This window comes from Pagrus major, chromosome 3, assembly GCF_040436345.1.
Source record: "Pagrus major chromosome 3, Pma_NU_1.0".
Classification (NCBI taxonomy): domain Eukaryota; kingdom Metazoa; phylum Chordata; class Actinopteri; order Spariformes; family Sparidae; genus Pagrus; species Pagrus major.
The window spans coordinates 390,175-416,329 of NC_133217.1; the positions used below are offsets into that span (position 1 = coordinate 390,175).

General features: G+C 39.6%; 8 gene segments (V, D, J or C); 4 read left to right on the forward strand and 4 right to left on the reverse strand.

The window, feature by feature from the left end:
- Positions 1–2,195: 2,195 nt before the first annotated feature.
- LOC140993586 (Ig kappa chain V region 3368-like) lies at positions 2,196–2,919 on the forward strand. The segment is given in 2 exon segments: positions 2,196–2,324; positions 2,541–2,919. Coding segments are annotated over 2 exon segments (357 nt in total).
- A 1,072-nt stretch (positions 2,920–3,991) lies between these two features.
- Positions 3,992–5,402, reverse strand: LOC140993581 (Ig kappa-b4 chain C region-like). The segment is given in 2 exon segments: positions 3,992–4,501; positions 5,182–5,402. Coding segments are annotated over 2 exon segments (498 nt in total).
- Positions 5,403–9,497: 4,095 nt separating this feature from the next.
- On the reverse strand, positions 9,498–12,140 carry LOC140994082 (Ig kappa-b4 chain C region-like). The segment is given in 3 exon segments: positions 9,498–9,969; positions 10,811–10,916; positions 12,120–12,140. Coding segments are annotated over 3 exon segments (474 nt in total).
- Positions 12,141–13,219: 1,079 nt separating this feature from the next.
- Positions 13,220–13,876, forward strand: LOC140993585 (immunoglobulin kappa variable 1-39-like). The segment is given in 2 exon segments: positions 13,220–13,348; positions 13,565–13,876. Coding segments are annotated over 2 exon segments (360 nt in total).
- A 1,670-nt stretch (positions 13,877–15,546) lies between these two features.
- Positions 15,547–17,201, reverse strand: LOC140994083 (Ig kappa-b4 chain C region-like). The segment is given in 2 exon segments: positions 15,547–15,996; positions 17,045–17,201. Coding segments are annotated over 2 exon segments (492 nt in total).
- A 241-nt stretch (positions 17,202–17,442) lies between these two features.
- Positions 17,443–26,014, forward strand: LOC140994084 (Ig kappa chain V region K-25-like). The segment is given in 3 exon segments: positions 17,443–17,476; positions 17,786–17,847; positions 25,757–26,014. Coding segments are annotated over 3 exon segments (354 nt in total).
- On the forward strand, positions 19,163–20,074 carry LOC140993584 (immunoglobulin kappa variable 1-39-like). The segment is given in 2 exon segments: positions 19,163–19,291; positions 19,508–20,074. Coding segments are annotated over 2 exon segments (360 nt in total).
- LOC140993590 (Ig kappa-b4 chain C region-like) lies at positions 20,952–22,169 on the reverse strand. The segment is given in 2 exon segments: positions 20,952–21,461; positions 22,141–22,169. A coding segment is annotated over 1 exon segment (264 nt).
- Positions 26,015–26,155: the final 141 nt, after the last annotated feature.

Consider the following 26,155-nt stretch of genomic DNA (forward strand, 5'->3'; position numbering starts at 1 on the left):
CCTCAGCTGTCCTCTTTAAGTGGCATATCTTCATGTGTCGCCACAACGATTTTCTTTTAAGATAAGCCTCACAGTTTATACAGTGCATGTAATCAGAAGTCTTTACAGGATCTTTTGGTTGCTGACGAGGTATCACAACCCCTTTTCCACTTTTGAGCATGTCACTATTGTGGATACGGTTCCCCTTATTCCTTAAGAGAGCTAACTGAATCCTTCGCTCTTTAGAGCCTTTTGGAAACGCAGTTGCTCGAGCCACTTCCGGCTTATCTTTATGTTTAGCCTCTAAATGATGAGCCATTTTGCGGTATGGTTTAGAACAAAATGTACAATAAAATGTTTTATTGTAACATCTTCTACCATCATGTTTTTTTTTTTTAGTGTCATGACTGACAGAACTGTCAGATGATCCGCTAAGTTCTTCGGCATGTTTTGGAGGCAGGAGATGCATTTCCTTGTGTTCCTTTTCTGAATGTGTTTTCTGCACTTCCCTTTTTCTCATCTTTTTTTGTTTTTTGTTAGCTTCATCAGCTGAAGTGACAAAATGTTGTCTTGACTCAGCCAGCAGCCAAATCACTGCAGCTCAGTCAAACTGTTTCTATTGACTGTAAGGCCAGCACACAAGTTACTAACTTGTATGGTTCACAATACTACCTGGCCTGGTACCATCAGAAACCTGGAGAAACTCTGAAAGCTCTCATCTACATAACAACAGACAGATTTTCTGGAATCTCCTCCAGATTCAGTGGAAGTGGAGCAGGGAATGGAGTTGACTTCACTCTGACCATCAGTGGAGTTCGGGCTGAAGATTCAGGAGTTTACTACTGTCAGAGTCATCATTACATCAACAGTCAGTTGGTGTTCACACAGTGAAAAAGCGTCGTACAAAAACCTCCCTCAGAAACTGAACTGACTGCTGCAGCTGGAAGCTACTGCAGAGACTGATACACTTCACTGAGGACACACACACACACACACACACACACACACACACACACACACATTTAAAACTTCACTATGTTGCTTTAACCACTAATGAAAATGTAACAAAACACATTCAGGAACAAAAGAAGACTTTGGGGAAAATCAAACGACTTTCTCCATCACAGCTTCTCACCATACATTCATATATAACCATTATAAGACCCCATGTTCTCATCTGACTAACCAAATCATCAAGAGGAGCCAACCTGGGCCAGTTAATGAGAAAAGTCTTGGTTATGACCTTTGACCTCAGCTTCAAACTGAATAAAAGCCATCTCAACTATATCCATTAAAAGAAAATATGACGCCACAAATCAGCATCAGAAACTTCATGATCAGAGACGGACCAAACAGAACCTGGACATCCCTCAAATTTCAGACAGTATATTTTTAAAATGTACAAATTCATATCTTCTGAGGAAAATCTCATGTCTCATCACTGTTTAACTTGGTGATATCTCCACATTACAAACACCCAAATATATCGAACCTGCTTTTATATCAATGTCGATATAACATAATGAATATATGTTGGATCTGATATGGTGCCGCAGTTGATTTCTTACTGCATAATCTTGTATGCAATAGTATATGAGGATCTCCTATTTAATTTATAATTAGAATATAAGACAGTATATTAGTCTAAGTATATACATTTTATATTTATACATTACAGCGTGATTCAAGAGTTTGTTTATAACTTGCGTATAACTTTGTTGACTGTAATTTCTAGTTTTTGTTGAGTTTGATATAAAATTCAGCTTGTTACATCTTATTAGTCAGTTAGGGTATAACACTGTTTTTTCATTTTCTAATAAAGACCATATCATTTCTAATATTCACATAATTTGATACAGGTCATGTCATATTTTGTTTCATTAGTTCACTGAGGGTATAACTGTCTTTGTTTACTGTCTAATAAAGACTATATCACTTCTAGTTTTTGTCTAGTTTGACAAAAAGTGCAATTTATAATGTCTCATTACTCTAAAATAAAGTGTGACCAATGTCACTAATCATTGTCAAAGGTCATATTACCAAACTGGACACAAATCACTGGATCACTTTGCTCCTAAAGTTCTCAGTATCCTCTACATGTCAGTATGTAAATCTGTAGGTCAGCGCCTTCAGCAGTGAGGAGGAAACAGGCTGATGTGTTGAGGACAGCTACACTTCACTGACTCTGTGTGTTTGCATATGTGTCCTGCCTCTCTGCTCCCAGCCGTTAAGAGGCCAGTGTTGATCAGTGGCTGTCCAGGCCTTTCAGAGCCACTGACACGCCGGCAGCACAATGATGATGTCACTGGTTCTACTGCTGGCCACCCTGGGGCTCCTTGTTCAGGGTGAGACTCTCTGCTGAAAGCTTTGCTTCAGGATGCGACCAGGTTCACCACAGTGATGTTCTGCTATGATGGAGAAACACTGAAACAAGCAGCATGGACCTTCTTCCATCTGTTCTCCATGTTAAAGAAATGATCCTCTTCTGTTTGGATGTTGATCATCTTTCTCCAGACTGGATTTGTCTCAATAACTCTTCTCCTCTTTTTCATGTTTTCCAGGTTCATCAGGAGAAATCATCGTGACTCAGTCTCCTGGAGCTCAGTCGTCTACTGCAGGACAGACTGTTTCTATCAGATGTACAACCAGTACTAGTGTTAGTGACTACCTCCACTGGTACCTTCAGAAACCTGGACAACCTCCTAAACTCCTGATTTATCGAGCTACAAACCGTCAGTCTGGAGTTTCAAGTCGTTTCAGTGGAAGTGGATCTGGCACTGACTTCACTCTGACCATCAGTGGAGTTCAGGCTGAAGATTCAGGAGTTTACTACTGTCAGCAGGGTTACAGCTTGTTCACACAGTGAAAAAGCGTCGTACAAAAACCTCCCTCAGCTGGAGAGGAACTGATCTGACTCAACAGCTGCACTGACACTAAACAACAGAGGTTTCACTACAAAAATGTCTTCAATGATAATCACTTTGAACATTTTCACACTAAATATACTGTATTTAATCCAAAAAGTTCTGCTTTTTATACTTTTAGTAAAACAGGGATTGAAACATTCTTCTGTCTGTAGATGCTAACCTCTGCTGAAACATTTCAGCTCTAGAGTTTAATAACATGTGGACACTAAAATTATGAATATGTTTTTAATCTTCTACCATTTTTCATAGAAACCCAAAAACTCATTAAAGTATAAAACTGAATCTATAAAACACCTGATTTCATTCAAGTTGTAAAATTATTAATCATTTCAATATGACATTTCAGTCATGTTTTGTGTTTTGCATTACAACAAAAGAAAAGATTTATGATTAAAACAAAAACATTTGTGCAGTGTGAAATTCAGCAACACTTTTATTTGTTGCTTTTTCCATCCTTCATTAGTGTCTGTGCTTGAAGTTTTAAGCAGAAGCAGCATAAAAATATTTTGTAGGTTAAGTTTGTTAATCACACTTATTTTATTTCTCTCTATGACGATGATATCATGCTGTTTTTTCCAGAGTTGGGAAACATTTTAAAACATTTTTCGCGGTTTACGTAAAGGGTAATGCATTTCCTTTGGATACACTCAAGACAACAAGTCTTTAACATCATCTCACAGCAGTAATAAGAGATGATTGGAGGATTTTAATTAAAATGTTCCTCCCATTAGTTTTTGATATATTTTTATTATTACAGACAATTCTGCAGCAACTGCAACAGAGATGTTTTTCACAGTCCTGAAGGTATTTTATTGATTATGAAAACAAGTCATGAAGTTATACTACTGCCATCACTGGTTTGTCCTGATTAAATTATAATTATGAGTTTTGTCTGAGTTCACAACCTCCTTTAATATTCAGTGTATTTGGCTGCACATGATGTGATCTCACACATTTGTTTTAAAATCATCACAGGGAAATGAGACTTTTTTCCAGCTGAATTTTTCTCTGGATTTAATACAGCCACTGACACCATGAAGATAAAATCATTCAGACACTTTGATAATAATAAACATGAAGACAACTTCTTTGATCAACACGTCTTTATTATGTGGAAACAGTGAAATAATATTGAGACACAGCAACAAGCTGGTAAATATTGCTGCTGAAACATGTCAGATGAAAGAGAGAGATAGTTACAGAGTGCAGACTGAGAGCAGTAGCAGAGTAAAACCAGCAGCAGAGTCCCAGTGAGTCAGGTCAGGACTGGGAACACTGGTCTCTCCTCAGTGTCTCTGTGACTGGAGTCTGGGAGCCCTGGGTGGCCTCACAGGTCACAGAGCCCACCTTCCTCCACTGGTCTGCAGGGAGCCTCAGGGTGCTGCTCCAGCTGTAGCGGCCGTCGTTCTCCAGCACCCCGGGGCTCCTGCTCTCCTCCCAGCTGCTGCTGCTGCTGCTGCTGCTGCCGTCCACCTTCCAGGACAGACTCCAGTCTGATGGGAAGCCCTTGTTGGCCAGACACATGAGCGTGGCCTTCCCCTGCTGCAGCTCCTCACTGGAGGGGGGCAGCACCGTCAGGGCGGGACGGACATCACCTAGGAGACACCAATCAGTTTAGAGGACAGGGACCACACAGCTGTCAATCAAACTCAACCTGGACACCTTCACTGTGTGAGACATGATTTAGTCCTTTAAGGAGTTTCTGTCAGAGGGTTTTTCTGCTCCACCAGTCACTCACTCACACATGGTTTCACTTCCCTTTAAGAAGCCTCTCATGCATATCAGCACACAAAGAGTCCTCATATGACCTGAAACATGTCAAACTACACTGGAAATAAAAGAGCAAAGACTTTCTCATCAGAATCATCCAAAACCTGAACTATATGTTACTTTAAAATATTTAGCGGACACAAACACAAAAACAGAAGATGAACCGACTACAATCAAATGTTCTACATGTGGATTTTTAAAATCCTCTTTAATACTGTTATCATCGAGGTGGAAAATAAACAGTTCATCTTGGAAAACATTTGAAACAGTTTTATCTTTTCTGCACTTCAAGCTGTTTAAATTTCAGTTTGACAGGAACAAGTAAAGAAATGTTTAGTAAAGCTGCTCTGAGTTAGCCTCCATGATAAAGGAGGAGAATTAAAACATGAAGACTAAAAGTGTCAGAATTAAAACAAGATATATTTATCTGCCTCAAACATCCAAAAAAATAGGAATTAAAAAGTAACTTTACAGTATTTTATTTAGTATTTGTGCAGAAACTTACTTCCAAGTTCCAGTCTGGTTCCTCCACCAAAAGTCCACCACAGTGATACAAACTGACTGAGCCGTCGTACAAAAACCTCTGACTGTAGAGAGACACGGCTCTGACTCTGTCTGACTGAACTCAACCTACAAGATTTACTATTAAAGTTTAAATAATGATTCATCTTCTGGCTTCATATTTTCTATCTTCATATTCTTCAATGAGTTTTTGAATTTCTATTTCTGAAGTGAACTTTGTCTCTTAGCAAAATATTATTTTTGCAAAAATTAAACATAAATACAGAGAAGAGACTGTTTTCCTTAAAATTTAAAGAAAAAAAGAAAAATTGCGACTGAAATAATAAAAACATTTAAATATTTGACTTACTTCCAAGTTCCAGTCTGGTTCCTCCACCGAACGTGTACCACAGTGATACAAACTGACTGAGCCGTCGTACAAAAACCTCTGACTGTAGAGAGACACGGCTCTCTGACTTTGACACAAACACACTCAACAAAATCAGTCTGTGATTGTAAAATATCATCAGCTGATTTGAAAAGTGACAAAAACACAGAGCCACAGATTTACAGAAAACATGTTTTTATTTCATATATTCATTTTTAAATGAAACTTAATTTTCTCTTCACATTAATTTAAATGAGAGAGACGACATTTTAAAACACAGTTGTTCTGATAACCATGAAGCCAAAATTATATAAGATTGGTATTAAAATATTTTCTAATCAATACTCTGATAAATTGATTGATTGATTGATTGATCAGCAGCATGATGAGAGTGATCCAAGTCCCTGTTGGAGTCAGTCAGAGCATTTCCATAGAGAGCCACTTTGCATCAGCAGCAGCATGCTCCAGTGCTCTGGGAGAGTTTATAGTCCTGAGAGTTGAACACTGGATGACTGACAGCTGTCCTTCATGACAACAGAAGACACAGAAATCCTCCTCATCAAAAACATGACTTTGACCTCCGTCCTCATCTGGACTCTCCTCTGCTGCTGCTTCACAGGTAAAGTCCAGAGAATCAAACTCCTCTCCTCCATGAACATCCGTCCCTCTGAAATGAAGCCGACAGAACCATGACGCTGCTTTATGTTTCTGTCTCTGTGTCCTCAGAGTCCAGAGGTCAGGTCACAGTGACTCAGCCTGGAGCAGTGAGCTCTGCTCTGGGAGGCTCCGTCACCATCAGCTGTAGGTCGTCTCAAGTGGTTGCTTATCCTTGTAACAGCGTTTACTGTTTAAGCTGGTACCAACAGAAAGATGGAGAAACTCCTAAACTGCTTATTCGCAGAACCAATGAGAGAATGTCAGGGACACCAGGTCGTTTTACAGGCAGTGGATCATCAACAGACTTCACTCTGACCATCAGTAGAGTTCAGGCTGAAGATTCAGGAGTTTACTACTGTCAGAGTTATCATTGGCTCAACAGTCAGAGTGTGTTCACACAGTGAAAAAGCGTCGTACAAAAACCTCCCTCAGAAACTGAACTGACTGCTGCAGCTGGAAGCTACTGCAGAGACTGATACACTTCACTGAGGACACACACACACACACACACACACACACACACACACACACACACACACACACACACACCTTTTAAAACTTCACCATGTTGCTTTAACCACTAATGAAAACGTAACAAAACACATTCAGGAACAAAAGAAGACTTTGGGGGAAATCAAATGACTTTCTCCATCACAGCTTCTCACCATACATTCATATATAACCATTATAAGACCCCATGTTCTCATCTGATTAACCAAATCATCAAGAGGAGCCAACCTGGGCCAGTTAATGAGAAAAGTCTTGGTCATGACCTTTGACCTCAGCTTCAAACTGAATAAAAGCCATCTCAACTATTTCCATTTAAAGAAAATATGACGCCACAGATCAGCATCAGAAACTTCATGATCAGAGACGGACCAAACAGAACCTGGACATCCCTCAAATTTCAGACCGTATATTTTTAAAATGTACAAATTCATATCTTCTGAGGAAAATCTCATCTCTCATCACTGTCTAACTTGGTGATATCTCCACATTACAAACACCCAAATATATCAAACCTGCTTTTATATCAATGTCACAGTGGTTTTATTTTGCAGTACAATTTCTGTGTCGCTAATAAATCTGTAAGAAAGTCTGATAACAGTCTAACAGGTAGGAAATAAAAATCGTCTAGTTTGACAAAATGTACAACTTATAATGTCTCATTACTCTAAAATAAAGTGTGATCAATGTCACCAATCATCGTCAAAGAAGGTCAAATTACCAAACTGGACATACTGAACCAAACTGTCCACAAATCACTGGATCACTTTGCTCCTAAAGTTCTCAGTATCCTCTACATGTCAGTATGTAAATCTGTAGGTCAGTGCCTTCAGCAGTGAGGAGGAAACAGGCTGATGTGTTGAGGACAGCTACACTTCACTGACTCTGTGTGTTTGCATATGTGTCCTGCCTCTCTGCTCCCAGCCGTTAAGAGGCCAGTGTTGATCAGTGGCTGTCCAGGCCTTTCAGAGCCACTGACACGCCGGCAGCACAATGATGATGTCACTGGTTCTACTGCTGGCCACCCTGGGGCTCCTTGTTCAGGGTGAGACTCTCTGCTGAAAGCTTTGCTTCAGGATGCGACCAGGTTCACCACAGTGATGTTCTGCTGTGATGGAGAAACACTGAAACAAGCAGCATGGACCTTCTTCCATCTGTTCTCCATGTTAAAGAAATGATCCTCTTCTGTTTGGATGTTGATCATCTTTCTCCAAACTGGATTCGTCTCAATAACTCCTCTCCTCTTTTTCATGTTTTCCAGGTTCATCAGGACAAATCATCTTGACTCAGTCTCCTGGAGCTCAGTCGTCTACTGCAGGACAGACTGTTTCTATCAGATGTACAACCAGTACAAGTGTTTATAACAACCTCCAGTGGTACCTTCAGAAACCTGGACAAGCTCCTAAACTCCTGATTTATAATGCTCAATCCCGTCAGTCTGGAGTTTCAAGTCGTTTCACTGGGAGTGGATCTGGCACTGACTACACTCTGACCATCAGTGGAGTTCAGGCTGAAGATTCAGGAGTTTACTACTGTCAGCAGAGTTACAGCACACAGTTCACACAGTGAAAAAGCGTCGTACAAAAACCTCCCTCAGCTGGAGAGGAACTGATCTGACTCAACAGCTGCACTGACACTAAACAACAGAGGGTTCACTACAAAAATGTCATCAACAATAATCACTTTGAACATTTTAACACTAAATATACTGTATTTAATCCACAAAGTTCTGCTTTTTATGCCTTTAGTAAAACAGGGATTGAAACATTCTTCTGTCTGTAGATGCTAACCTCTGCTGAAACATTTCAGCTCTAGAGTTTAATAACATGTGGACACTAAAATTATCAATATGTTTTTAATCTTCTACCATTTTTCATAGAAACTCAAAAACTCATGAGTTAAATTATGAAATTGAATTTCTAAAACACCTGGTTTCATTCAAGTTGTAAAATTATTATCATGTCAATAGGACATTTTAGTCATGTTTTTTGTTTTGCATTACAACAAAAAAAAAAGAATTATGATTAAAACAAAAACATTTGTGGAGTATGAAATTCAGCAACACTTTTATTTGTTGCTTTTTCCATCCTTCATTAGTCTCTGTGGTTGATGTTTTTAGCAGAAGCAGCATATAAATATTTTGTAGGTTAAGTTTGTTGATCACACTCATTTTATTTCTCTCTATGTTGATGATATCATGCTGTTGTTTTCAGATGTAGGAAATATTTCTCAGATCTTTTGAGGTTTACATAAAGGGTAATGCATTTCCTTTGGATACACTCAAGACAAGAAGTATTTAACATCATCTCACAGCAGTAATAAGAGATGATTGGAGCATTTGAATTAAAATGTTCCTCCCATGAGTTTTTGATGAATTTGTATTATTACAGACAATTCTGCAGCGACTACAACAAAGATGTTTTCACAGTCCTGAAGTTATTTTATTGATTATGAAAACATGTCATGAAGTTATACTACTGCCATCATTGGTTTGTCCTGATTAAATTATAATTATGAGTTTTGTCTGAGTTTACAACCTCCTTTAATATTCAGTGTATTTGGCTGCACATGATGTGATCTCACACATTGGTTTTAAAACCATCACAGGGAAATGAGACTTTTTTTCCAGCTCAGTTTTTCTCTGGATTTAATACCGTCACTGACACCATGAAGATAAAATCATTCAGACACTTTGATAATAATAAACATGAAGACAAGTTCTTTGATCAACACGTCTTTATTATGTGGAAACAGTGAAATAATATTGAGACACAGCAACAAGCTGGTAAATATTGCTGCTGTAACATGTCAGATGAAAGAGAGAGATAGTTACAGAGTGCAGACTGAGAGCAGTAGCAGAGTAAAACCAGCAGCAGAGTCCCAGTGAGTCAGGTCAGGACTGGGAACACTGGTCACTCCTCAGTGTCTCTGTGACTGGAGTCTGGGAGCCCTGGGTGGCCTCACAGGTCACAGAGCCCACCTTCCTCCACTGGTCTGCAGGGAGCCTCAGGGTGCTGCTCCAGCTGTAGCGGCCGTCGTTCTCCAGCACCCCGGGGCTCCTGCTCTCCTCCCAGCTGCTGCTGCTGCTGCTGCTGCTGCTGCTGCTGCCGTCCACCTTCCAGGACAGACTCCAGTCTGAGGGGAAGCCCTTGTTGGCCAGACACATGAGCGTGGCCTTCCCCTGCTGCAGCTCCTCACTGGAGGGGGGCAGCACCGTCAGGGCGGGGACGACTCGACCCACTGCAGAGAGAGAGATTAATAAATTCATATGAGGTCAGCTGAACTGGTCCTGTTGGCTGCAGCAGAGGAGGCCTCTGGTTCTGTTGGTCTTCCTCAGATCGGATGAAACTGATCTTTAAAGTTTCACTTCCCTCTCTGAGCTCAGTAACCATGGCAACAGACAGGCATCACTGCTGAACCATGACGACAGACAGGTTTCAGTACTAAAGATAAAAAGCTAAAACCGGCACACTTTTATTACAGATTATGTTCTTTAATTACAAACAAAAGGTTCAGGTGTCGGCAGGTGAAATAAAAATCAAGATTATGAGACTTTTATTGTTTTAACTTAATCTTAAACACAAATCAGATGATGATGTGTTTGTTGCCTTCATGTAAGCAGGAATCATCACTGAACAATCAGACTTCATTTATGAAATATTCAGATGAACATTGTTAACTACTGAACTTCTTCTTCAACCCCAAAAAAATTCTCATAAAAAAGTGCATCAAATGGCTTTTAGGATGGAGTAATACCTCTGCACATGAGACACTGACCCACAAGTTACTGGCAGAGCTCTTCAGCCAGAATATTAAAACTTAAACTTTAAAAACATTGTGCTCATACACATTAAGGCCGAGTAGTTTTTCACAATAAAATTGATCAGAATGTTAAAAGTTGAAAATAAAGTTTGAGTGGAGTTGATTTCAGTCTGGTTAACGACACTGAAGCCTTCAAGAATTACTTCAAATATATCAAATTACAAACATCACACAAAATATTGTAGTGAGATCGACAGCTATAAAAGTCAAATAGAAGAAATATAAAATTTGTGTTCTTAAAGGAGTCAAAAGTACTTACAGTTAACATCCAGTCTGGTTCCTCCACCAAAAGTCCACCACAGTGATACAAACTGACTGAGCCGTCGTACAAAAACCTCTGACTGTAGAGAGACACGGCTCTCTGACTTTGACACAAACACACTCAACAAAATCAGTCTGTGATTGTAAAATATCATCAGCTGATGTGAAAAGTGACAAAAACACAGAGACTCAGATTTACAGAAAACATGTTTTTATTTCATATATATTCATTTTTAAATTAAACTTAATTTTCTCTTTAAATGAATTTAAATTAGACAGGCAACATTTTAAAACACAATTTTTCTGATCACCATGAAGCCAAAATTATGTAAAATTGGTATTAAAATATTTTATAATCAATACTCTGATAAATTGATTGATTGATTGATCAGCAGCATGATGAGAGTGATCCAAGTCCCTGTTGGAGTCAGTCAGAGCATTTCCATAGAGAGCCACTTTGCATCAGCAGCAGCATGCTCCAGTGCTCTGGGAGAGTTTATAGTCCTGAGAGTTGAACACTGGATGACTGACAGCTGTCCTTCATGACAACAGAAGACACAGAAATCCTCCTCATCAAAAACATGACTTTGAGCTCCGTCCTCATCTGGACTCTCCTCTGCTGCTGCTTCACAGGTAAAGTTCAGAGAATCAAACTCCTCTCCTCCATGAACATCCGTCCCTCTGAAATGAAGCCGACAGAACCATGACGCTACTTTATGTTTCTGTCTCTGTGTCCTCAGAGTCCAGAGGTCAGGTCACAGTGACTCAGCCTGGAGCAGTGAGCTCTGCTCTGGGAGGCTCCGTCACCATCAGCTGTAGGAACAGTCAAGTGGTCCCGAGCTGTAGCAGCGTTTACTGTTTAAGCTGGTACCAACAGAAAGATGGAGAAACTCCTAAACTGCTAATTCGCAACACCAATGAGAGAATATCAGGGACACCAGGTCGTTTTACAGGCAGTGGATCATCAACAGACTACACTCTGACCATCAGTGGACTTCAGGCTGAAGATTCAGGAGTTTACTACTGTCAGAGTCATTATTGGCTCAACAGTCAGTTGGTGTTCACACAGTGAAAAAGCGTCGTACAAAAACCTCCCTCAGAAATTGAACTGACTGCTGCAGCTGGAAGCTACTGCAGAGACTGATACACTTCACTGAGGACACACACACACACACACACGTACACACACACCTTTTAAAACTTCACCATGTTGCTTTAACCACTAATGAAAACGTAACAAAACACATTCAGGAACAAAAGAAGACTTTGGGGGAAATCAAATGACTTTCTCCATCACAGCTTCTCACCATACATTCATATATAACCATTATAAGACCCCATGTTCTCATCTGACTAACCAAATCATCAAGAGGAGCCAACCTGGGCCAGTTAATGAGAAAAGTCTTGGTCATGACCTTTGACCTCAGCTTCAAACTGAATAAAAGCCATCTCAACTATATCCATTTAAAGAAAATATGACGCCACAGATCAGCATCAGAAACTTCATGATCAGAGACGGACCAAACAGAACCTGGACATCCCTCAAATTTCAGACTGTATATTTTTAAAATGTACAATTTCATATCTTCTGAGGAAAATCTCATCTCTCATCACTATTTAACTTGGTGATATCTCCACATTACAAACACCCAAATATATCGAACCTGCTTTTATATCAATGTCGATATAACATAATGAATATATGTTGGATCTGATATGGTGCCGCAGTTGATTTCTTACTGCATGATCTTGTATGCAATAGTATATGAGGATCTCCTATTTAATTTATAATTAGAGTATAATTCAGTATAGTAGTCTAAGTATATACATTTTATATTTATACATTACAGCGTGATTTAAGAGTTTGTTTATAACTTGGGTATAAATTTGTCTACTGTGATTTCTAGTTTTTGTTGAGTTTGATATAAAATTCAGCTTGTTACATCTTATTAGTCAGTTAGGGTATAACAGTGTTTTTTCATTTTCTACTGAAGACCATATCATTTCTAATATTCACATAATTTGATACAGGTCATGTCATATTTTGTTTCATTAGTTCACTGAGGGTATAACTGTCTTTGTTTACTGTCTAATAAAGACTATATCACTTCAAGTTTTTGTCTAGTTTGAGAAAAAGTGCAATTTATAATGTCTCATTACTCTAAAATAAAGTGTGACCAATGTCACTAATCATTGTCAAAGGTCATATTACCAAACTGGAAAGACTGAACCAAACTGTCCACAAATCACTGGATCACTTTACTCCTAAAGTTCTCAGTATCCTCTACATGTCAGTATGTAAATCTGTAGGTCAGTGCCTTCAGCAGTGAGGAGGAAACAGGCTGATGTGTTGAGGACAGCTACACTTCACTGACTCTGTGTGTTTGCATATGTGTCCTGCCTCTCTGCTCCCAGCCGTTAAGAGGCCAGTGTTGATCAGTGGCTGTCCAGGCCTTTCAGAGCCACTGACACGCCGGCAGCACAATGATGATGTCACTGGTTCTACTGCTGGCCACCCTGGGGCTCCTTGTTCAGGGTGAGACTCTCTGCTGAAAGCTTTGCTTCAGGATGCGACCAGGTTCACCACAGTGATGTTCTGCTATGATGGAGAAACACTGAAACAAGCAGCATGGACCTTCTTCCATCTGTTCTCCATGTTAAAGAAATGATCCTCTTCTGTTTGGATGTTGATCATCTTTCTCCAAACTGGATTTGTCTCAATAACTCTTCTCCTCTTTTTCATGTTTTCCAGGTTCATCAGGAGAAACCATCCTGACTCAGTCTCCTGGAGCTCAGTCGTCTACTGCAGGACAGACTGTTTCGATCAGATGTACAACCAGTACAAGTGTTAGTGGCTACCTCAGCTGGTACCTTCAGAAACCTGGACAAGCTCCTAAACTCCTGATTTATTATGCTACAACCCGTCAGTCTGGAGTTTCAAGTCGTTTCACTGGGAGTGGATCTGAGACTGACTACACTCTGACCATCAGTGGAGTTCAGGCTGAAGATGCAGGAGTTTACTACTGTCAGCAGGGTGCCAGCTTCCCGTTCACACAGTGAAAAAGCGTCGTACAAAAACCTCCCTCAGCTGGAGAGGAACTGATCTGACTCAACAGCTGCACTGACACTAAACAACAGAGGGTTCACTACAAAAATGTCATCAATAATAATCACTTTGAACATTTTAACACTAAATATACTGTATTTAATCCAAAAAGTTCTGCTTTTTATACTTTTAGTAAAACAGGGATTGAAACATTCTTCTGTCTGTAGATGCTAACCTCTGCTGAAACATTTCAGCTCTAGAGTTTAATAACATGTGGACACTAAAATTATTAATGTCTTTAATCTTCTACCATTTTTCATAGAAACCCAAAAACTCATTAAAGTATAAAACTGAATCTATAAAACACCCGATTTCATTCAAGTTGTAAACGTATTATTCATGTCAGTATGACAGTTTAGTCATGTGTAACCCATGTTAAAATATGACATAAATAAGAAGAAATAGTTTAAAAGCTGCATAAATAAGTCTAAAAGTTAAAAGTGATTCATTTAATGTAAATTAAACAGTAAAAGAAAGAGAAAAGAGTTAACTCAGGAAGAAAAATAGGAATTCAAAAATAGGTGTAACCTAGGGAAAAGAGACTGGTCTAATTTAACTTAGATTAGCTTGACTAAAATAACTCAGGTGAATTAAGGAACAAAAAGAAAGAGTGAAATACCTTTTCATTTACTATATTTACCTCAATATTAAGAACCTGGAGAGTCTTTTTTGTTTTGTGTACTGTATTTTATATGTGTGTTTTGCATTCAGTAAATTGCCGGCCTTTTGTATTTAAAGCAACGGTCTCTGGTGTAATTATTTTTGCTCCCCACTCCTTAGAACCTAGAACTGGTCCAGTGGCGCAGTAAGTGGTGTGATACCGGTGCTAATCATGTTTTGTATTTTGCATTAAAATAACACAATTAAGAAATGATGTAACAAAAACAATTCTGGAGTATGAAATTCAGTAACACTTTCATTCGTTGCTTTTTCCATCCTTCATTAGTGTCTGTGGTTGATGTTTTTAGCAGAAGCAGCATGTAAATATTTTGTAGATTAAGTTTGCTAATCACACTTATTTTATTTCTCTCTATGACGATGATATCATGCTGTTTTTTCCAGATTTGGGAAACATTTTAAAACATTTTTCAAGGTTTATGTAAAGGGTAATGCATTTCCTTTGGATACACTCAAGACAATGAGTCTTTAACATCATCTCACAGCAATAATAAGAGATGATTGGAGGATTTTAATTAAAATGTTCCTCCCATTAATTTTTGATATATTTGTATTATTAGGGACAATTCTGCCGCGACTGCAACAGAGATGTTTTTCACAGTCCTGAAGGTATTTTATTGATTATGAAGACAAGTCATGAAGTTATACTACTGCCATCACTGGTTTGTAATGATTCAATTATAATTATGAGTTTTGTCTGAGTTCACAACCTCCTTTAATATTCAGTGTATTTGGCTGCACATGATGTGATCTCACACATTGGTTTTAAAATCATCACAGGGAAATGAGACTTTTTTTCCAGCTCAGTTTTTCTCTGGATTTAATACAGTCACTGACACCATGAAGATAAAATCATTCAGACACTTTGATAATAATAAACATGAAGACAACTTGTTTGATCAACACGTCTTTATTATGTGGAAACAGTGAAATAATATTAGACACAGCAACAAGCTGGTAAATATTGCTGCTGAAACATGTCAGATGAAAGAGAGAGATAGTTACAGAGTGCAGACTGAGAGCAGTAGCAGAGTAAAACCAGCAGCAGAGTCCCAGTGAGTCAGGTCAGGACTGGGAACACTGGTCTCTCCTCAGTGTCTCTGTGACTGGAGTCTGGGAGCCCTGGGTGGCCTCACAGGTCACAGAGCCCACCTTCCTCCACTGGTCTGCAGGGAGCCTCAGGGTGCTGCTCCAGCTGTAGCGGCCGTCGTTCTCCAGCACCCCGGGGCTCCTGCTCTCCTCCCAGCTGCTGCTGCTGCTGCTGCTGCTGCCGTCCACCTTCCAGGACAGACTCCAGTCTGAGGGGAAGCCCTTGTTGGCCAGACACATGAGCGTGGCCTTCCCCTGATGCAGCTCCTCAATGGAGGGGGGCAGCACCGTCAGGGCGGGACGGACATCACCTAGGAGACACCAATCAGCTTAGAGGACAGGGACCGCACAGCTGTCAATCAAACTCAACCTGGACACCTTCACTGTGTGAGACATGATTTAGTCCTTTAAGGAGTTTCTGTCAGAGGGTTTTTCTGCTCCACCAGTCACTCACTCACACATGGTTTCACTTCCCTTTAAGAAACCTCTAATGCATATCAGCACACAAAGAGTCCTCATATGACCTGAAACATGTCAAACTACACTGGAAATAAAAGAGCAAAGACTTTCTCATCAGAATCATCCAAAACCTGAACTATATGTTACTTTAAAATATTTAGCGGACACAAACACAAAAACAGAAGATGAACCGACTACAATCAAATGTTCTACATGTGGATTTTTAAAATCCTCTTTAACACTGTCATCATTGAGGTGGACAATAAACAATTCATCTTGGAAAACATTTGAAACAGTTTTATCTTTTCTACACTTCAAGCTGTTTAAATTTCAGTTTGACAGGAACGAGTAAAGAAATGTTTAGTAAAGCTGCTCTGAGTTAGCCTCCATGATAAAGGAGGAGAATTAAAACATGAAGACTAAAAGTGTCAGAATTAAAACAAGATATATTTATCTGCCTCAAACATCCAAAAAATAGGAATTAAAAAGTAACTTTACAGTATTATATTTAGTATTTGTGCAGAAACTTACTTCCAAGTTCCAGTCTGGTTCCTCCACCAAAAGTCAACCACAGTGATACAAACTGACTGAGCCGTCGTACAAAAACCTCTGACTGTAGAGAGACACGGCTCTGACTCTGTCTGACTGAACTCAACCTACAAGATTTACTATTAAAGTTTAAAATAATGATTCATCTTCTGGCTTCATATTTTCTATCTTCATATTCTTCAATGAGTTTTTGAATTTTATATTTCTGAAGTGAACTTTGTCTCTTAGCAAAAAATTATTTGTGCAAAAATTAAACATAAATACAGAGAAGAGACTGTTTTCCTTAAAATTTGACGACAAAATGAAAAAATCGTGACTGAAATAATAAAAACATTTAAATATTTGACTTACTTCCAAGTTCCAGTCTGGTTCCTCCACCGAACGTGTACCACAGTGATACAAACTGACTGAGCCGTCGTACAAAAACCTCTGACTGTAGAGAGACACGGCTCTCTGACTTTGACACAAACACACTCAACAAAATCAGTCTGTGATTGTAAAATATCATCAGCTGATATGAAAAGTGACAAAAACACAGAGACACAGATTTACAGAAAACATGTTTTTATTTCATATATATTCATTTTTAAATGAAACTTAATTTTCTCTTCAAGTGAATTTAAATTAGACAGACTACATTTTAAAACACAATTTTTCTGATAAGCATGAAGCCAAAATTATATAAAATTGGTATTAAAATATTTTCTAATCAATACTCTGATAAATTGATCGATTGATTGATCAGCAGCATGATGAGAGTGATCCAAGTCCCTGTTGGAGTCAGTCAGAGCATTTCCATAGAGAGCCACTTTGCATCAGCAGCAGCATGCTCCAGTGCTCTGGGAGAGTTTATAGTCCTGAGAGTTGAACACTGGATGACTGACAGCTGTCCTTCATGACAACAGAAGACACAGAAATCCTCCTCATCAAAAACATGACTTTGACCTCCGTCCTCATCTGGACTCTCCTCTGCTGCTGCTTCACAGGTAAAGTCCAGAGAATCAAACTCCTCTCCTCCATGAGCATCCGTCCCTCTGAAATGAAGCCGACAGAACCATGACGCTGCTTTATGTTTCTGTCTCTGTGTCTCAGAGTCCAGAGGTCAGGTCACAGTGACTCAGCCTGGAGCAGTGAGCTCTGCTCTGGGAGGCTCCGTCACCATCAGCTGTAGGTCCAGTCAAGTGGTTTCTTATCCTTGTAACAGCGTTTACTGTTTAAGCTGGTACCAACAGAAAGATGGAGAAACTCCTAAACTGCTTATTCGCAGAACCAATGAGAGAATGTCAGGGACACCAGGTCGTTTTACAGGCAGTGGATCATCAACAGACTTCACTCTGACCATCAGTGGACTTCAGGCTGAAGATTCAGGAGTTTACTACTGTCAGAGTCATTATTGGCTCAACAGTCAGAGGGTGTTCACACAGTGAAAAAGCGTCGTACAAAAACCTCCCTCAGAAACTGAACTGACTGCTGCAGCTGGAAGCTACTGCAGAAACTGATACACTTCACTGAGGACACACACACACACACACACACACACACACACACACACACACACACACACACACACACACACACACACGTACACACACACACATTTAAAACTTCACCATGATCCTTTAACCACTAATGAAAACGTAACAAAACACATTCAGGAACAAAAGAAGACTTTGGGGGAAATCAAATGACTTTCTCCATCACAGCTTCTCACCATACATTCATATATAACCATTATAAGACCCCATGTTCTCATCTGATTAACCAAATCATCAAGAGGAGCCAACCTGGGCCAGTTAATGAGAAAAGTCTTGGTCATGATCTTTGACCTCAGCTTCAAACTGAATAAAAGCCATCTCAACTATATCCATTTAAAGAAAATATGACGCCACAGATCAGCATCAGAAACTTCATGATCAGAGACGGACCAAACAGAACCTGGACATCCCTCAATTTTCAGACAGTATATTTTTAAAATGTACAAATTCATATCTTCTGAGGAAAATCTCATCTCTCATCACTGTTTAACTTGGTGATATCTCCACATTACAAACACCCAAATGTATCAAACCTGCTTTTATATCAATGTCACAGTGGTTTTATTTTGCAGTACAATTTCTGTGTCGCTAATAAATCTGTAAGAAAGTCTGATAACAGTCTAACAGGTAGGAAATAAAAATGGTCTAGTTTGACAAAATGTACAACTTATAATGTCTCATTACTCTAAAATAAAGTGTGACCAATGTCACTAATCATTGTCAAAGAAGGTCAAGTTACCAAACTGGACAGACTGAACCAAACTGTCCACAAATCACTGGATCACTTTACTCCTAAAGTTCTCAGTATCCTCTACATGTCAGTATGTAAATCTGTAGGTCAGCGCCTTCAGCAGCGAGGAGGAAACAGGCTGATGTGTTGAGGACAGCTACACTTCACTGACTCTGTGTGTTTGCATATGTGTCCTGCCTCTCTGCTCCCAGCCGTTAAGAGGCCAGTGTTGATCAGTGGCTGTCCAGGCCTTTCAGAGCCACTGACACGCCGGCAGCACAATGATGATGTCACTGGTTCTACTGCTGGCCACCCTGGGGCTCCTTGTTCAGGGTGAGACTCTCTGCTGAAAGCTTTGCTTCAGGATGCGACCAGGTTCACCACAGTGATGTTCTGCTATGATGGAGAAACACTGAAACAAGCAGCATGGACCTTCTTCCATCTGTTCTCCATGTTAAAGAAATGATCCTCTTCTGTTTGGATGTTGATCATCTTTCTCCAAACTGGATTTGTCTCAATAACTCTTCTCCTCTTTTTCATGTTTTCCAGGTTCATCAGGAGAAATCATCGTAACTCAGTCTCCTGGAGCTCAGTCGTCTACTGCAGGACAGACTGTTTCTATCAGATGTACAACCAGTGCAAATGTTTATACCAACCTCAACTGGTACCTTCAGAAACCTGGACAAGCTCCTAAACTCCTGATTTATTATGCTACAACCCGTCAGTCTGGAGTTTCAAGTCGTTTCAGTGGAAGTGGATCTCGCACTGACTTCACTCTGACCATCAGTGGAGTTCAGGCTGAAGATTCAGGAGTTTACTACTGTCAGCAGAGTCAAAGCTTCCCGTTCACACAGTGAAAAAGCGTCGTACAAAAACCTCCCTCAGCTTGAGAGGAACTGATCTGACTCAACAGCTGCACTGACACTAAACAACAGAGGCTTCACTACAAAAATGTCATCAATAATAATCACTTTGAACATTTTAACACTAAATATACTGTATTTAATCCACAAAGTTCTGCTTTTTATACTTTTAGTAAAACAGGGATTGAAACATTCTTCTGTCTGTAGATGCTAACCTCTGCTGAAACATTTCAGCTCTAGAGTTTAATAACATGTGGACACTAAAATTATGAATATGTTTTTAATCTTCTACTATTTTTCATAGAAACCAAAAAACTCATTAATTAAATTATGAAATTGAATCTATAAAACACCTGGTTTCATTCAAGTTGTAAAATTATTAGTCATGTCAATATGACATTTTAGTCATGTTTTGTGTTTTGCATTACAACAGAAAAAGAGAATTATGATTAAAACAAAAACATTTCTGGAGTATGGAATTCAGCAACACTTTTATTTGTTGCTTTTTCCCATCCTTCATTAGTCTCTGTGGTTGAAGCAGCATATAAATATTTTGGTTAGGGTTTGTTGATCACACTTATTTTATTTATCTCTATGTCGATGATATCATGCTGTTTTTTTCAGATGTAGGAAATATTTTTCAAATTTTTCGAGGTTTACTTAAAGGGTAATGCATTTCCTTTGGATACACTCAAAACAAGATGTATTTATCATCATCTCACAGCAGTAATAAGAGATGATTGGAGGATTTTAATTAAAATGTTCCTCCCATTAATTTTTGATATATTTGTATTATTAGGGACAATTCTGCAGCGGCTACAACAGAGATGTTTTTCACAGTCCTGAAGGTATTTTATTGATTATGAAAACAAGTTATGAAGTTTTACTACTGCCATCACTGGTTTGTACTGATTAAATTATAATTATGAGTTTTGTCTGAGTTTACAACCTCCTTTAATGTTCAGTGTATTTGGCTGCACATGATGTGATCTCACACATTGGTTTTAAAATCATCACAGGGAAATGAGACTTTTTTTCCAGCTGAGTTTTTCTCTGGATTAAATACAGTCACTGACACCATGAAGATAAAATCATTCAGACACTTTGATAATAATAAACATGTAGACAAGTTCTTTGATCAACACGTCTTTATTATGTGGAAACAGTGAAATAATATTGAGACACAGCAACAAGCTGGTAAATGTTGCTGCTGAAACATGTCAGATGAAAGAGAGAGATAGTTACAGAGTGCAGACTGAGAGCAGTAGCAGAGTAAAACCAGCAGCAGAGTCCCAGTGAGTCAGGTCAGGACTGGGAACACTGGTCTCTCCTCAGTGTCTCTGTGACTGGAGTCTGGGAGCCCTGGGTGGCCTCACAGGTCACAGAGCCCACCTTCCTCCACTGGTCTGCAGGGAGCCTCAGGGTGCTGCTCCAGCTGTAGCGGCCGTCGTTCTCCAGCACCCCGGGGCTCCTGCTCTCCTCCCAGCTGCTGCTGCTGCTGCTGCTGCTGCCGTCCACCTTCCAGGACAGACTCCAGTCTGAGGGGAAGCCCTTGTTGGCCAGACACATGAGCGTGGCCTTCCCCTGCTGCAGCTCCTCACTGGAGGGGGGCAGCACCGTCAGGGCGGGACGGACATCACCTAGGAGACACCAATCAGCTTAGAGGACAGGGACCGCACAGCTGTCAATCAAACTCAACCTGGACACCTTCACTGTGTGAGACATGATTTAGTCCTTTAAGGAGTTTCTGTCAGAGGGTTTTTCTGCTCCACCAGTCACTCACTCACACATGGTTTCACTTCCCTTTAAGAAACCTCTAATGCATATCAGCACACAAAGAGTCCTCATATGACCTGAAACATGTCAAACTACACTGGAAATAAAAGAGCAAAGACTTTCTCATCAGAATCATCCAAAACCTGAACTATATGTTACTTTAAAATATTTAGCGGACACAAACACAAAAACAGAAGATGAACCGACTACAATCAAATGTTCTACATGTGGATTTTTAAAATCCTCTTTAACACTGTCATCATTGAGGTGGACAATAAACAATTCATCTTGGAAAACATTTGAAACAGTTTTATCTTTTCTACACTTCAAGCTGTTTAAATTTCAGTTTGACAGGAACGAGTAAAGAAATGTTTAGTAAAGCTGCTCTGAGTTAGCCTCCATGATAAAGGAGGAGAATTAAAACATGAAGACTAAAAGTGTCAGAATTAAAACAAGATATATTTATCTGCCTCAAACATCCAAAAAATAGAAATTAAGAAGTAACTTTACAGTATTTTATTTAATATTTGTGCAGAAACTTACTTCCAAGTTCCAGTCTGGTTCCTCCACCAAAAGTCAACCACAGTGATACAAACTGACTGAGCCGTCGTACAAAAACCTCTGACTGTAGAGAGACACGGCTCTGACTCTGTCTGACTGAACTCAACCTACAAGATTTACTATTAAAGTTAAAATAATGTTTCATCTTCTGGCTTCATGTTTTCTATCTTCATATTCTTCAATGAGTTTTGAATTTCTATTTCTGAAGTGAACTTTGTCTATTAGCAAAAAATTATTTGTGCAAAAATGAAACATAAACACAGAGAAGAGACTGTTTTCCTTAAAATTTGAAGAGAAAAAGAAAAATTGCCACTGAAATAATAAAAACATTTAAATATTTGACTTACTTCCAAGTTCCAGTCTGGTTCCTCCACCCAAAGTCCACCACAGTGATACAAACTGACTGAGCCGTCGTACAAAAACCTCTGACTGTAGAGAGACACGGCTCTCTGACTTTGACACAAACACACTCAACAAAATCAGTCTGTGATTGTAAAATATCATCAGCTGATATGAAAAGTGACAAAAACACAGAGACACAGATTTACAGAAAACATGTTTTTATTTCATATATATTCATTTTTAAATGAAACTTCATTTTCTCTTTAAATGAATTTAAATTCGACAGACAACATTTTAAAACACAATTTTTTTCAGTAACCATGAAGCCAAAATTATATAAAATTGGTATTAAAATATTTTCTAATCAATACTCTGATAAATTGATTGATTGATTGATCAGCAGCATGATGAGAGTGATCCAAGTCCCTGTTGGAGTCAGTCAGAGCATTTCCATAGAGAGCCACTTTGCATCAGCAGCAGCATGCTCCAGTGCTCTGGGAGAGTTTATAGTCCTGAGAGTTGAACACTGGATGACTGACAGCTGTCCTTCATGACAACAGAAGACACAGAAATCCTCCTCATCAAAAACATGACTTTGAGCTCCGTCCTCATCTGGACTCTCCTCTGCTTCACTCAGGGTGAGAACATCATTTTTCTGTCCTGTGAAAATCATCTGGAGTGTAGCTGAGTTTCACCTCACCATCTCATGTCCGGTGTTTCTTCTCTCTCCTCAGGCTCTGTTGGACAAAATGTTGTCTTGACTCAGCCAGCAGCCAAATCACTGCAGCTCGGTCAAACTGTTTCTATTGACTGTAAGGCCAGCAGACAAGTTACTCAGTACTCTGGCTCTCAATACTACCTGGCCTGGTACCATCAGAAACCTGGAGAAGTTCCTAAAGGTCTCATCTACATAACAACAGCAAGATTTTCTGGAATCTCCTCCAGATTCAGTGGAAGTGGAGCAGGGAATGGAGTTGACTTCACTCTGACCATCAGTGGAGTTCAGGCTGAAGATTCAGGAGTTTACTACTGTCAGAGTCATCATTCGATTAACAGTCAAGCTGTGATCACACAGTGAAAACGAGTCGTACAAAAACCTCCCTCAGAAACTGAACTGACTGCTGCAGCTGGAAGCTACTGCAGAGACTGATACACTTCACTGAGGACACACACACACACACACAAACACACACACACCCCTAAAGCCTGTCACCACAATATATGGACAACAGCCATCAGAAACATCATCAACATTTTAATGACTTCTCAAACAACAACACTGAATAAAACTAGACACAGAAACATACAATTAACACAACTCTCCTGCTCCAGGCTGCGTTTCTCTGGATGTTCTGCTGCTGCTGCTTGTTGCCTGACCTGAGCTACTGTTAAACATACAGCACATCCATACTGTTACACCACTGCATTGAGTCTGTTGTGTCATTCTACTTCATATAAAGTCGGCACTGTACTAATGAGCTTCATCTGTTTTGACTAAGACCTTCATTTAATTAGTAACAAGGTTTAACTGTAACATTCAGTAATAATACAAACAATAATAATAACACAGCAGTGTATCAGACCATTTTCTGAACTCACATGCTTCAGAGAGCGGTGTAGATGGCAGAGTACAGGGCTCTTCTCCAGCAGCTGTAGGAGGCTTCTGCAAAAATGTCCTGAGTGCATCTGGACAGTTACGGAGTAGATCAGCCTGATTATTACTGTACAAGCAGACACATGTAGCTGCAGCAGACAGAGAAGGACAAACAGCTGCTGCAGCCTGCACACTACTACTTACACCAGTGGGCCAACATGACACATTATTACCTACTTGTGATTGATGTGATTATGCATTAGTAAAATAAAAGAGGTTGCATTACAATTAAATAGTTACACATGCCCAACAATATGGCTAATTATTTGTCCAAAGTGGTCAGTGAATTTCAGCACAATGTCAAACACTGTAGGTAGAAGGAGGAACGCTGACCAGCAGCAGTTAACTAGACAGCAGCAACAGTTAGCCAAATAAGCTAACAGGCTTAACATTCAGATGATTCAGAAACATCCTTAGCAGCTAACATCAGCTAGTTTTGCTCTTTTTTAATGTCAGCTAAATGGTAAAAATGAAACGTCTTTGTACAACAGTGTATTGTTTTTAATGATATAAAAGATGACACACCTCTATATTGGGATTTCTTTTCCACCTCCTCTTTTCTCCATTTGCTAAACTGGGCACCTGAAGGCTCGGACCTTGAAATGTAAAAATAGAAAACTTATAACCTGCCTCTTGACATCTGTCAGTCAGGCCTGCCGCTCTCTCTCCTCTGACCTCAGATGTAATGCCCACTTTCAGCTCAGTCAGTGCCGGCACAATTTCATCAACGTGTTGAACTTTTTAAAACTTCACCATGATCCTTCAACCACTAATGAAAACGTAACAAAACAAATTCAGTATCAAAAGAAGACTTTGGGGGAAATCAAATGACTTTCTCCATCACAACTTCTCACCATACATTCATATATAATCATTATAAGACCCTAGTTTGTGTCTAGTTTGACAAAAGTTTGACAAAAAGTACAACTTATAATGTCTCATTACTCTAAAATAAAGTGTGATCAATGTCACCAATCATCGTCAAAGAAGGTCAAGTTACCAAACTGGACAGACTGAACCAAACTGTCCACAAATCACTGGATCACTTTGCTCCTAAAGTTCTCAGTATCCTCTACATGTCAGTATGTAAATCTGTAGGTCAGTGCCTTCAGCAGTGAGGAGGAAACAGGCTGATGTGTTGAGGACAGCTACACTTCACTGACTCTGTGTGTTTGCATATGTGTCCTGCCTCTCTGCTCCCAGCCGTTAAGAGGCCAGTGTTGATCAGTGGCTGTCCAGGCCTTTCAGAGCCACTGACACACCGGCAGCACAATGATGATGTCACTGGTTCTACTGCTGGCCACCCTGGGGCTCCTTGTTCAGGGTGAGACTCTCTGCTGAAAGCTTTGCTTCAGGATGCGACCAGGTTCACCACAGTGATGTTCTGCTATGATGGAGAAACACTGAAACACGCAGCATGGACCTTCTTCCATCTGTTCTCCATGTTAAAGAAATGATCCTCTTCTGTTTGGATGTTGATCATCTTTCTCCAAACTGGATTTGTCTCAATAACTCTTCTCCTCTTTTTCATGTTTTCCAGGTTCATCAGGAGAAATCATCTTGACTCAGTCTCCTGGAGCTCAGTCGTCTACTGCAGGACAGACTGTTTCTATCAGATGTACAACCAGTACAAGTGTTTATGACAACCTCCACTGGTACCTTCAGAAACCTGGACAAGCTCCTAAACTCCTGATTTATAATGCTCAATCCCGTCAGTCTGGAGTTTCAAGTCGTTTCACTGGGAGTGGATCTGGCACTGACTACACTCTGACCATCAGTGGAGTTCAGGCTGAAGATTCAGGAGTTTACTACTGTCAGAGTTATCATTACATCAACAGTCAGTATGTGTTCACACAGTGAAAAAGCGTCGTACAAAAACCTCCCTCAGCTGGAGAGGAACTGATCTGACTCAACAGCTGCACTGACACTAAACAACAGAGGGTTCACTACAAAAATGTCATCAATAATAATCACTTTGAACATTTTAACACTAAATATACT